Source organism: Tauraco erythrolophus, chromosome 27 (genome assembly GCF_009769465.1).
Source record: "Tauraco erythrolophus isolate bTauEry1 chromosome 27, bTauEry1.pri, whole genome shotgun sequence".
Lineage (NCBI taxonomy): Eukaryota > Metazoa > Chordata > Aves > Musophagiformes > Musophagidae > Tauraco > Tauraco erythrolophus.
Window position 1 is genome coordinate 6,243,068 of NC_141491.1, and position 12,814 is coordinate 6,255,881.

A 12,814-nucleotide genomic window follows, 5' to 3' on the forward strand; every position below is an offset into this window, starting at 1 on the left:
GGCTGGGTAGCCCTGTGCCTGGTCAATGCAGAGGAAAAGAGTGATGTGTAGTATAACCGGATCCTGGAGTAGCCTATTTTTTCCCACTGGCTGTAGAGGGAGCCAAGACAATTAGCAGAGACTTAAAATAAGCAAATCCGTAGATGGGCAATGTGGCTTGTGATGAATCCACTGCCCGTTAGGTTGATGTTAGGACTGCATTGCATGCAGGCCAGCTGGCATGGCCCTGCGGTGCCGTGAGTTTATGCCAGCTGGCCCACAGTGCTGTGGTACAAACGCCCGTCATGACTACGGTCTATATTTTGGTAAAAAGCTCTCTTTTCTCCTCACATGCACATGCATTTTCACCTATACATGTCTCTCTGTCAGCGTAGCACAGAGTTAGCATCTTCTCAACAGCATTTTCTTTTCTGAATATTCAGCACCACGCTGTCGTGTCAACAAACAGTTACTTGATGTCAGAGTCCTGAAAGGGGAACCAGCTGAGCTGTCTTGCACCGTCAGTAAAGATGAAGTGACAGGAACCTGGTTTAAAGATGGATTAAAGGTGGGTGTGCTCTGGCTACTGTTTTCTTCAGTTAACATGCTCTGCTCTCTGGCTCTACCTCATGTCAAGTGTCGTGTCAAGGTGTCCTTCCCTCTGCCAGTCTTACTGTAGCCTGTCTATGGCCCTGGGAGGATTTTGCAGGAGCCTGTTGATAATAGAATTCGTGATAGAAACCCAGCAAGACTTCTCCCCCTTCCTGCTGCAAGAGATTTCTGTTCTTACTGACAACAGGAAACTGTGTTTTCCATTCTTTTCGTGGACTGGAGATTGTGTGGGTGTCTTCTTTGCAATGCAATCCTTTTTCTTTTCCTTGGTGAATGAGAGAAATATGCAAAAAGCAAGGGAAAAATCTTCAAAGGATCCTTCAGGCAGGGCTAACGAAGAGTGCTCTTTCAAATTAGTGCTTAAGGTCACACATAGGCATCATATTCTACGCTCCAAATCAACACTGGAGAGTAATTCCAGTTGTGGGATCCAGATGATACTGTAGGAGATTTGAGGTGTCATACTCAAGCATGGGCCAAAGTTTTCGTCATTAAGAATAGAAAGAGAGAGCTTGGAGATTTTACTAAAATTTATTTTAATGGACTTTGAATCAAGTCTTTGTGGGGACTATGTTGATAATGCTTACATGCAACATTACCAGATGAGTAATCCCAGAACATTATTGTAATTAAACATGTGTGTCATTCATAGGTCTTTTCAATTACATTTCAAGTTTTTGTCTGTCCAGTTTAAATTTAGATTGCCTTTTTTTTTTTCTCTTGTTCTAAGAATGTGTCTCTGTGCTTTACCTTGTAGTTAACAACCATGGATGGAATCTCTTTTGAAAAGGAAGGTCTAGTCCACAAACTAATTCTTAACAAAGTGGAAGATATTCATGCTGGGAAATACAGGTTTGAATGTGGAGATATAAAAACTGAAGCTTCAATTTTTGTTGAAGGTGAGTCTGTTCAAAGTACCACAGCTCTTAGTGCAGCATGCTAGCCTTGATGTGCTTGAAAAGTAACACATTTTCTCAGAGACCTATAGTTGATTATTGAGACAACTTTATCATAAAGAATTACCATGTAAATGAGAGATGGTTTTGTACAGATTGGTGCATTTTGTATTTGCAAATTTAACTAGGGAGCCTTCCTGAATAGCTTCTATGAACTCAAAGATTTTGGGGTGCACATAACACGTTATCAGACCAGATTCTTGAGTCTGATGTGTAGTGTATTGCCTGTGAGAAATGTGCTCCAGTGAAAAGGACAGTGTAATACCACAAATACTTCGTGTTCATTATCCCGTAGCAAAATACATGTATGCATGTGAAGCTCTGAGCGTGCAACTAAAGGTGAGCATCCAAAAGTTGTGAGCTTCTAAGCATTATTGGCAGCATCATGAGGGCAGCCCTTCCCTCCAAGGTGAGCCTTATCCTCTTTGAATTGCAGTTTTTAATGACCTTATGTCTTCTGCTTAGATCCTCCACAGGTTGACAAAGTTCTCCTCAAAAACTTAACAAGTGTTCCTACTGTGGCCAAGGCAGGGCAGAACGTCAAGATCAAGATCCCTTTCGAGGGCCGGCAGCCCGTCAGAGCGATGTGGCTAAAGGACAGAATGGAGCTAGTGAATGACACCAGGATTCGTGTTGATAAAGCAGAGTCCTTTACCATGCTGTCCATCTCCAGCAGTGAGAGAAAAGACTGTGGGGATTACAAAGTCAGGCTGAAGAATGACAGTGGGGTCCTGGAGATCAACTTAAAGCTTGTGATAATAGGTAAGAGCCCCATAACATCCTCTGTGACTTTCATTGTAAAGCTTAGGCAGGGGAGCCATCAACACTGCTGACAATCTTATTTAGAGCTACTGAGTATTCCAAGATGGACGTGACTATGTAATTTTCCACTAAATCAGAGTACAAGCAAAGGTGGCTGAAATATTTCTTGCCCTTTAGTACAAGATGGCACAAATCTAGTTTGGTTTGGCGCAGCCTCAGCAGCTGAGTTTTGAACGTTGGGTGATTGTGGGAGATAGGACTACGCGCAACAGACAAATCTGAAATAGATCATCAGAGCCAAATTCAGCCCTACCAGAAATGTCTGTGCTCTTTTGGAAGACCAGAAATGGTGTTCTTCCTCATAAATGAGCTGAATTGGTGCAGTGCTTCTGGGAATAATTAGCCCACAGAGCAGTGGCCTGGCTTCCCCTCCCCTTATCAAAAGTTAGAAAAGTTGAAGTTTTGAAGAGACAATTCAAGTGCCCAGGCCTCATTCTGCCACTGTGCATGTATTCCATCAGAAACTGAGCCTCCCAGCTGGTGAGCAAGATAACAGCGTCTGATCCAAACCCAGGAGCACGTCCGGGTCTGGAGCCAACTCATAGTCTCTCTGTGTTCATCTTTTCAGACAAGCCACAGCCACCTGAAGGACCCGTCAAAATTGTAGAAAGCTCTGCAAACGACATCACCATTCAGTGGAAACCCCCAAAGGATGATGGAGGCAAACCAGTGCAAAGCTACATTGTTGAGAGACAGCAGGTAGGCAAGAACGACTGGACGACTTTGGGAGAAACCCCCAGGAGCTGTTCTACATTCACTACTAACAAAGTGGAGGAAGACATGAGCTACTACTTCAGGGTGAGAGCTGTGAATGCCGAGGGAACTAGTGACCCACTGGAATCAGATGAAGTGAAAGCTGTTGGTAAAGGTAAGGAGAAACTTTTCATGATCGTGTTCGACAACCGTTTGGCAAATTCATCGTCAAAGCTGACATCAAAGAAAACTCACTGTAGATCTAAAAGTGAATCATGGCTGTGAAGTCTTCACACAAATCTGTGGAGGTTGCACAGTGAAACTAGAAGTTTATTGTAGGCTTTGGTGGTTCTGAGTGAGATGGTGGTGTGTTCTCAGTTATGCTCCATTCTGAATTGGAAAGCAAGTTTCATGGGGAAATGCAATATGCATAAAGATCAGAGAAAATTTTTCCCAGAGTGGCTACAAAGGGAACATGTGGGGCCTTTTCTTAACTCCGTAGGCAAAGGAGCATCTCCGTATGTGCAGCATTTTTCAGTGTGACCACTTAATTCCCCCCATTCCCAAACAACTAATTCTATTCTTTGTCCTTTGATGAGCTTAAATACTAGAACAGTTTTGCCATGAGCACGAATGTAGTACTAGAGAAAAAGCAATGCTCTGTTCTATTTCTAATTTTCTTCTTTCTACATTGTCTCATAATCATTTTCATGATTATGAGAAGCCCTGTATTTTGAGTGCAGAGGGATAAGAAAATCCATTCTTTTTCTGGTTTCTGTCATTAAATGCGAGAATAATATTGACTTTTCCTACCATGTAAGAATGTCCGTGACTCACTCTGTAGGCTGAGGGTGGAATTGTCAGTCATGATGACAGCAGGTCATTCATGAAAACAAAATTCAGGAACAGAGGTCCATGCTGGATCCTGTTTGTGTGGGGAATAGGATACACAGCTGCAGGTCTCAGTCAGGTTTTCCAAACACATCCATGTAAGTACTTTGGGGAAACTGGAAGAAGAAATTACACAGAACTCTCTCTTATCTTGCAATAAAAATACACCTGCTAATAATGAAGCACTAATCTCTTTCCAGCTTCACCTGGTGCCCCAGATCCCCCTGAGATTGTCAGTGCCAGCAAAGACACCATCACAATATCCTGGAAAGCACCTCGTAAAACTGGCAGTTCCCGAATTGTGGGATACATCGTTCAAAAACGCAAGAAGGGTACCATGACCTGGCTGCCAGTCAACAATGTGCCTATAGCAGGTAGGTCGCTTAAATCCTGGAAGAGATTGGAAGACTTGAGAAAGGCAAAAAGGTCAGCTGCGTTCAGGAGCTGCTCAGGCTCTTATACCTTTTCACATCAGTGTTTCTCCTCTTGGATTCTGGAGCTTCCAACTGTCCCCATCGCAGCCATCTCACCCCTGTCTGAAGTTTTACGTTGTTTTTCACAGCTCCAGTGTATGTGTGTCCTCACAACTGCGGTTTTCTCCCAACGAGGGTTACATGGCTGCACAATAGCAAAGCCAGGCCTTGGTTTGATACAGCTGAGTGCCTGGGAGGAGGATTATGACTTTTTTTCTGGATTGTGTGCAAGCATATGGCTGGAGAAGAGTGCAGGGAAGCTCACTGCTGCATCCTGGGAGGTAGCTCCTCTATAGAGAAACTGTTGTCTTCAATTTCTGGCAGTAAAGTCTTCACTTCATGTGTGGAACTACTGTCCTTACTCCTCGCACTAGGAACTTGGCAGACAGGAATTTATAAATGCCAGGAATATAAAGAAACCCAAGTGATGTGTATGAGCTCCACAATGTGTTTTGACTATAGCTAGCATCATCTATCAGGTGCAAGCTAGGACTTCTTATCTGGTATAGAAAAGTTGAGGATTATCCCATGAGGAAAGCAGTATTTACCCTTTCTCTGCCTTAATAGCTCTCAGGTGCTGTTTGATTTGAAAGGGAATACAATGATCATGTCCCAGAAGTACACATGCACTTGGATAGGGAATGACAGGAGAATCAGTGACAGCATTTGTACGTGGCTCCTGAGAATTACTCAGTCCACAATTCTGCATGGAGTAAGAGACAACACTGTTGTCTCACCCTTTCCTGCTTGGGGAACAGCTCTCCTGAACCAAGACGCTCCTTTTCTTTCTGCAGACAAGAAGCTGAAAATAACCAATCTGAAGAAGGGTCTGCAGTATGAATTTCGTGTGGCAGCTGTCAATGCTGCTGGCACAGGAGATGCCAGTGAACCATCACAGCCTGTCTTTGCGCGGGATTCCACGAGTAAGTGCACTGCCCCCCGGCCTTCTGGCCTGGGGATACGTAAAGCTGGAGGTAGACTGGGGATGTTAGTGGAGAGGCAATGGTTTTAAATGCTTTCTAAAAGTATGTGAAGACAAAGATCAAATAATGGGGCAATGTTTCATGGCTGAGAGTCTTCTATCAGCATGAGGAAGGAATGGAAGGATTTCCTGTGCGATGTCTATGTCAAGATATGACAGACAACCTGTGTGAGAGTTATGTGCAACGTGGAGAAGTACTCAGGATGGATTGCAGACTGTTTCCACAGTGTTGCAGGTTGTACTGCATGGGTGACAGGAGCAGGCACCTGGATCCAGCTTTGAAGAACTGGGACAAGGTGGAGGCAAGACAGCAGGATGGATATCCAGTGCACTGCAAGAATGTTGAGGATCTCAGGAAGTGACTGGAAATTGAGGACAGAAATCCTAGAAAAATAGTTTAAATAAAATTTCTCTTTTCAGAATCTCCAGGTCAAGTGCAGGACCTTAAAGTGAGCAGCAGTGACCACACTAGTGTCACCTTGACATGGAAGAGACCTGAAGAAAAAGACGGGAGTGATGTGAAAGGCTATGAGGTAGAGATGCGGTCTTCTAAAAACCTCAACTGGACTAAATGCAATGCTCTTCCTGTAGAGATGACCACTTACACAGTGAAAGGCCTCCAAGCCAAGGAGACATACTTCCTACGCGTGAGAGCCCTCAGTGACAGTGGCCCAGGAGAAGCTGCAGAGCTTGAAGCTTGCATCGAAGCTGCTCCTCCTGTAGGTAAGTCAAAGTGGGTTTTCAGAATGATTGAGATCATGCTGTAGGTAACAGGATGCAGGCAAGATCTATAGGTGACTGTGATGAGCTGCTTTAAAGTCCCACACTGTAGCAGAAGGACAAGTACTGCATTGCTCCTCTGGAGTATGCTCTTACTTGGGCGCCTCACCAGGAAATTTTGAAGATTTAACTGATAATAAATATACAACGCACGGTGTTGAGCTCATATTAAAGACTCATTATGAGTCTTTACAATATTATTTATTGTAAAGATGCATTATAAAATAAGATTTATTTATTTATTACCAATATATTTTTATTATAGAAAACTTCATTATATCAAATGTTATTATTAAAAAAAAAAAACAAACTGTGTTTTCTCCTCAGATTTTCATTTTGCCCCTGTGAGTGCTATACCACAGCCATGACCAGCAGAGAGAAACCGCACATACCTTACGCCTACCATGCTTTTTTGATGGAAAAATAGAGTTTTCAGTCAATTTTTATACAGTCTTTTGGAATGAAAAATTTTGTTTCGTTCTCTTCAATGGCAATTGTTATGTTGGCTTTTGTAAACTTTCTTTTCCTTTTTGATTTTCTAGTTTGAATACTCTTTTTTCACTTTTTCATCTTTATTTGCAATCTATAGCTCTAACTTTTTTTCCTGATGTTTGGGAGCGTTGCAGAACTACAGAAGTAAAAAATAATTCTGTGAAGGATTCATCTGCCTTTACTTGTGTCCTAAGTGAAAATGTCCACTTTTGGCCTATGCCTGGAGACTCCTTATCAGACAGTGAACAGATGAATATAAGTCCACCCAGGAAGCAGTTTTTTGAGTTCTGAACTGCAAACGCCATATACAATGTAGTGCTATTGTATTTGGTGTTTTTAGAAAAACGTTAAATACAATAGTATATTATGTTTATGAAAAGAAAACAGAAGGAAACACTAAAGAAGATTCTTTTTAATAAACTCAGGCCTATTTGCTGAGGGTGCTCTGTACTCATAGCCTGGGTCATGGGAAATTCTCAAATGCACAAAGAATTTTTGAGAGCGTCGAAAAATGCTTTTAGTCCAATTGCCCTTATGAACGTATATTACACAAGCGTCTGTTGCAATTTCCTTTTCCCCAGGTGTCCTTTTACACAAAAGATCATCCATGTGATGGGATAAAGGGTGTCAAGAGCCAATTTCTCCGTGACTGAGATGTCACATGTATACAGACATTGTTGTGAACATATTCTTGCATCATCCTCTCTTGTTCGGTCATCGTGATAAATAAATAGTAATAAAATTTGAAAGGTGCTGTTTTTCCCCAGTACCACTGTGAGTTTCTCAGCAGCCTGCAGTGTAGCTGTTGGAAGGCCATTAGGGGTATTGAACACATGCGTATGACTGACTTTGTCAGCCAGTGACTCTGCAATAATGTACAACTTTTTATTGTAATCACCGTCTTTTCCAGTTTCTCCCAGGTTACTAATAGATGACACAGTGAAAAGCTTCCTGATTATAAAAGCAGGAAATACCATCCGAGTGAATATTCCCTTTGAAGTAAGTATTCAAATATGTTTGTAAGAATTCCCCATCTGTTTTTATGTTGTAGCCAATAGCAGACATGAAAACTGAGCTACTCTTTTCTTGGCATGGAATTTTCTTTACTAGACACTGGGCAAATCTTTTAACCTGCCTGTGCTGTGTATACTTTCTGCATGAAGAAAACATGAACAAGAATTCAGCTGTCACTCTTGGCATTAGTGTTTTATGAGATTGTGGTGATTCATTAACCTCTGGAAACAAGGCACAATGCTGTCCATCCAACTATATCAATATTATCATCATCTCGTACTAATCTCTCATACTTGAAGTTTAAAAATCAGTCCCTGATTTCCCTCTGACTCCCTCAGGAGGCCTTGGGGTAGTGTTTCTAGCAGCATCCTCTTGACTGTTTGTCTTACTAAGCAGCAGGACCTAAGCTGTATGACTTGAGAAATAGGCAAGCACTGACAGAAATCCTGTGTGCTTGGATGTAAGCTTGGAACAACACAGGTAGAGTTTGAGTTATCAAGAAGGGGTTGATGAAGACAAAGCGTGTGTATTTGCTGGCCTTTCTCCTGCTTTCTTGGAGAATAGAGACCAAAGATGGCACAATGGAAATAAAGACTTTGAGGATGTTTTTTCTTTCCAAAACCATCAGATCTTTTTAAAAGTAGAAAATAATAACTACTGATGTCATCTGTTGTTCTTGATCTAGCACACCTTGTTTGACATAGTGATACCCGAACACCTTAGTACAATAACGTTCTTGAAAGACACAGAGAAAGAGAAAAGTTACAGAGACACTTTAGAGCAGCCCTTCATCCAGGGCACTTAGGTCCATCTTGGATCCATGTTTCTAAATCCTACTTTACTGTGTCATGTAGGTGTACATTTGGGACAAGACAATGAAGCTAAAGATGTAAAGATGCAATCTGGTGGCAAAACAAGTGGGCTGTAACTCGTGTTGTTCTTTACAGGCGTCTCCAGATCCGGTGGTGACCTGGTTGAAAGATGGGCTTCCTCTTCCAAACAGGGCTACAATAAACACCAAAGATGGTACCACTCAGCTGCTGATTGGAGCGGCCGAGTTCACTGACAGCGGCACCTACACTGTTGAGCTCCAGAACGGGTTAGGGAAAAAAGAAAAATTCAGCTTCCAAGTTCAAGTTACAGGTAACTCACTCGCTGCCGTACATACACCCGGATTTACTGCGAGTAGGCGATGAACCGAGTTGGGCACGGTGAGCTCTGGTGCAGTTACGCCGTGCAGGCACAGGGAGAACTCGAGCACAAATTTCCATGAGATTCAGCCTGGTCACTTTGTGGTGGCACTGGGCTGTGTCTGCAGGACAGAGCAGTCAACTGATCAAAATTCCACCTGTCTTCCAGAGTGACTCTGCTTAAAAAGGGAAGGTCACATGGCTGGATAGTGCAAACCGCAGGAGAGTTCATGCTCTTTGTAACAGTCTGAGGTTAGTCAGCAGCAGGCTGTAGGGCATTTTGTCATAGCTACAACAACTCTCTATACTGTCTCTGCAAGAGGTGAAAAAGTTTAGCAGTTCCAGCCCTCATTTCCTTCCGACAAGAAGGGAAGGAGGCCCAGCAATGCAGAATGTAATTGAAAGAATTTTGTCCCTTCCAATGACCAGACATAGAAAGCTTTGAGAGTTCTGTATTGTGCCACTTTGATAATATCTTTGATATTATTTGCCTTCGTCTGACAGATGTCCCACAATCACCTGGACCGATTCGATTGGAAGAGAATGTGCCAAATACAGTGACAGTAACCTGGGAGCCATCGGCATCTGAGAAATGGGAAAACAACCTCTACTACACAGTCTTGAAACGCGAATTACAGAAGGGCTTGTGGCAAGTGGTGGGTGACCTGATCTACACCAACAAGTTCACATTCACCAAACTGATCCCAGGCCGGGACTACTACTTTAGGGTTGTGGCAAAAAATAACTTGGGAGCCAGTGGTCCGTCTGAAACTGTGAAGCCTTGGAGAATTCAAAAACCAAAGGGTAAAAACAGCTTTTACAAAGAATTATCTGTGTGTTGTCATGCTTTGTTTCTAACACACCGTCCTGGAATGGGGCTCTCCTCTTGTGAACATTTAGTTGCCCAGAGCAAGAATGCGTAGAGATGCCTTAAGAAATTCTAGTTTGGCAGGGAAGGCTTGTCCTTTCTGCATGGATGTTGTGCAGATAGATCCTTTACTTCCAGCCATTATGTCATGTAATTCACCACAGAATTAATTCCCAGCAAAATCTAAGGCTTAAGTTTTGCAGAAGCCAAAGTTTCTGACTTCCAAGTTAAATTCTGGCGAATTAGAAGAAACACGGATTACAATCCGTAGGTGTATGAGATCGCTGGCAGTTTGCAGCACAGAATGCCAGACCTTCTGCACAACCAGTTGTCATGGTTGAAAACCAGTCCTTTGCACCCTGCCTCCTATTGCTGTGAAGCGGTATCTGAGTGTGTGTTTGTATGTTGCTGTTTTGTGATGGGTTTTTTTTGTTTGTTTTACAGCTGAATTTCAAGTCAGACCACAGAAATACAGGGGAGTTAATCAAAACCAGCCCCCGAGATTCCTCGTCCCGTTGAAGCCTCACGTGGTGACTACTGGGAGCGAGTGCCGTATGAGCTGTGCGGTTGGAGGCTGTCCACCTCCAAAGATCACCTGGTACAAGGACAGTAGAGACCTCTCCAACGATCCTGCCTATTTTTGCACAAATGACTTTGGTGTCTGCTCCCTGGTCGTCCTAGGTGTCACAAAACAGGATGAAGGAGAATATAGGGTAGAAGCCACCAATGAATCGGGCCGTGCATTCAGCAAAGCCTTCCTCACTATTAAAGGTAACAATCTTTAATGCTCCTTGTCCTTCGTCGTGTGATGTCGAGGTATGTCGTTGCTGTCAAGATGCCTTATAAATGGTAGCCATACAGGTCTGTTTACTGACGAGAGCAATCTCCTATCTTTAGACTGCCTTACTGAATTCTAAATTAACCTACTAGCGATCAGGTATGAAACAAATAGGAATGAAAAGGCAGACATGAGAAAAACACTAGATTTCTACATGAGCCAGTGGTTTTGGCTGACCTTGAGGAAATCTTTTAGAAAGAAATAGCCCATCTTCATTTAATAAGATAATATCTAGGTTAGATTTTTCCACAGTGCAGAAGCTGCAGAATAGAAGATCCTGCAAGATCTGCAAGGTTAGGTGAAGCAGTGAGGAAAAAGCTGGTGTTAGGTGGCCAAAGGCAATGAGAAGGGAGGAAAGAGAGGAACGTGGTGTGAGTTAAGCAAGGTCAACGGGGATCCTGATGTGAATAGAGAATCAGTGTAGTTGGCTGAGGATAGACACATGGTGGATGTACTTATGGATAAATGTCGTTGGCAATTTTACTCAGTTCATTATGAAATATCCTTTGAGTCAAATACTTTCCTTCCAATGCAATTCAGAATGCCTTGTTGGGATTGTATGAGTGGAGAAATGAGTCGGTTAAATCCCTGTAATCCTTTTGCAGACATTGGTCTTTTTGGCCCTGCACCATTTCAGGTCCCCCTTCCAGTGTACCTATTGTATCTCGCTCATTACGATATTGAGCTACTTCTCTCTTTCTCTTATTTTCAGACTCCACCCTGTAGCATGACCTTCCTGAGAACATCTCTGCACTACCATGCGGCTGAGAAGGTTTTCACTGAGAACTAGCTCTATAGGAAGGCTGTGTGTTTATTGTCAGATGTGCATTATAGTCTGAGTGGTTTGTTTTTCAGATCCAGTAGTTGCATTTTGAACATGATGCTGCATTGTAGTCAAAATGGGGAAAAAAGCTTTAAGAGAATTGTATCTTTTTGTAATGATCATGGCTTTCCACTAGACCTTTAAAACACAGAGGAGAAGCTTCAGGAACAGATGAGAGGAAAAATAAATGGCCAAAATGAAACTTTCCATGGAGAACATAGGCGTGAGAGATCATTCAGCCACACCACTCACCTGCTGTCAGGCTGCAACAGAATGTTTTCTCGACGCCGGAGATCTGTGAAGGTTTTGCCTTTTAGCCGGCGGTTTTCTATTCCGAAGCAATCATTTTAAATTCCACGTAATTCTCAGCAGGTTTCCTAATTCTGGTAGAAACACTTCTGCATGTATTCCACTACCAGTAACAGCTAAGTACGTTATTTTCCTTAGCCTCTAAGTTGAAAAGAGTGTCTGCCTGCTAGTTTTATCTGGGCAAGAGATAAATTCTCAGACTAGGCTAACATGTGGTAGTGCTACTCACAGTGCAAACGCGTTGATGGGAATGAATGGAAATCTAGAACCAGTTGTAATAGTGTGAGCAGATCAATGCTGTACTTCAAAAACCTGCTATAGCAAGTGCTGTAAAAAAGGATGCATCAGTCCTAAACCAACACATTAGTATCACCTTTGAAACATAACAGCCCCTGCCTCATGACATTGCTAGAATGTTTTTGCCTAATGCAAAAAGAGGTTAAAAGTCTTTCATGTTTGACCAGAAAGATGAGGTACCACCAGAGATCCTCTGCCGTGGCTGGGGGATTCCAGCACTGAGCAGAGAAGGAAACTGGAAAGCAAAAACGTTATGATGACTGTACAAACGTGTAGCGTTGTAGCCTTACCACCAAAGGTACTTTGATGACAGCATCTAGAAGACAGGAGAGTATAGATCAAAAGCTCAAAGCCACTGGATCCTCAGACAGCCAGTCAAACATTTATGTGGGGCTGAAATGTTCTTCTTGATTATATTTTGTATGATGTTGTACAGACATAGCAACAGATTATGAAATTAAACCAGAATTCAGTAAAATCTACCGTGAGTAAGTGTTTATTTTGGAGATGGAAGCCCAGCCAGTTCCTGAATGCCAATCCCTGTCTGTTGCAGTTTTCACTTGTAATGGCTGTAGAAGTTCACCCCTCACTGTGTATTGCATACGTAGGTTCCTGTTTAATCTTGAAAGAACAGAAAAACAACAGCTATAAGGCTCTTGTAAGTTTAATTCTTGCTAGTACCTGAGCATGCTGATGGAGTGGCAAAGTAGTGCAGCCTCTAATCGTGCAAATTAGGGTCAAAAAAATATAATAATGTGCCTGGCAGCATAAGCCAGCCACTTACTGATGGGGTGT

General features: G+C 42.6%; 1 protein-coding gene across 1 annotated transcript in view; it reads left to right on the forward strand.

Moving 5' to 3' along the window:
• Positions 1–10,537, forward strand: part of IGFN1 (immunoglobulin like and fibronectin type III domain containing 1) — a 28,250-nt gene extending 17,713 nt beyond the window's left edge. Inside the window, exons 20-30 of the mRNA XM_086627390.1 lie at positions 423–547; positions 1,349–1,490; positions 2,013–2,309; positions 2,938–3,237; positions 4,154–4,327; positions 5,221–5,349; positions 5,829–6,131; positions 7,591–7,679; positions 8,642–8,837; positions 9,389–9,688; positions 10,197–10,537. Coding sequence (XP_086483516.1) covers positions 423–547; positions 1,349–1,490; positions 2,013–2,309; positions 2,938–3,237; positions 4,154–4,327; positions 5,221–5,349; positions 5,829–6,131; positions 7,591–7,679; positions 8,642–8,837; positions 9,389–9,688; positions 10,197–10,537 — 2,396 coding nt within the window. The remainder of the gene's footprint in view (positions 1–422; positions 548–1,348; positions 1,491–2,012; positions 2,310–2,937; positions 3,238–4,153; positions 4,328–5,220; positions 5,350–5,828; positions 6,132–7,590; positions 7,680–8,641; positions 8,838–9,388; positions 9,689–10,196) is intronic.
• Positions 10,538–12,814: the final 2,277 nt, after the last annotated feature.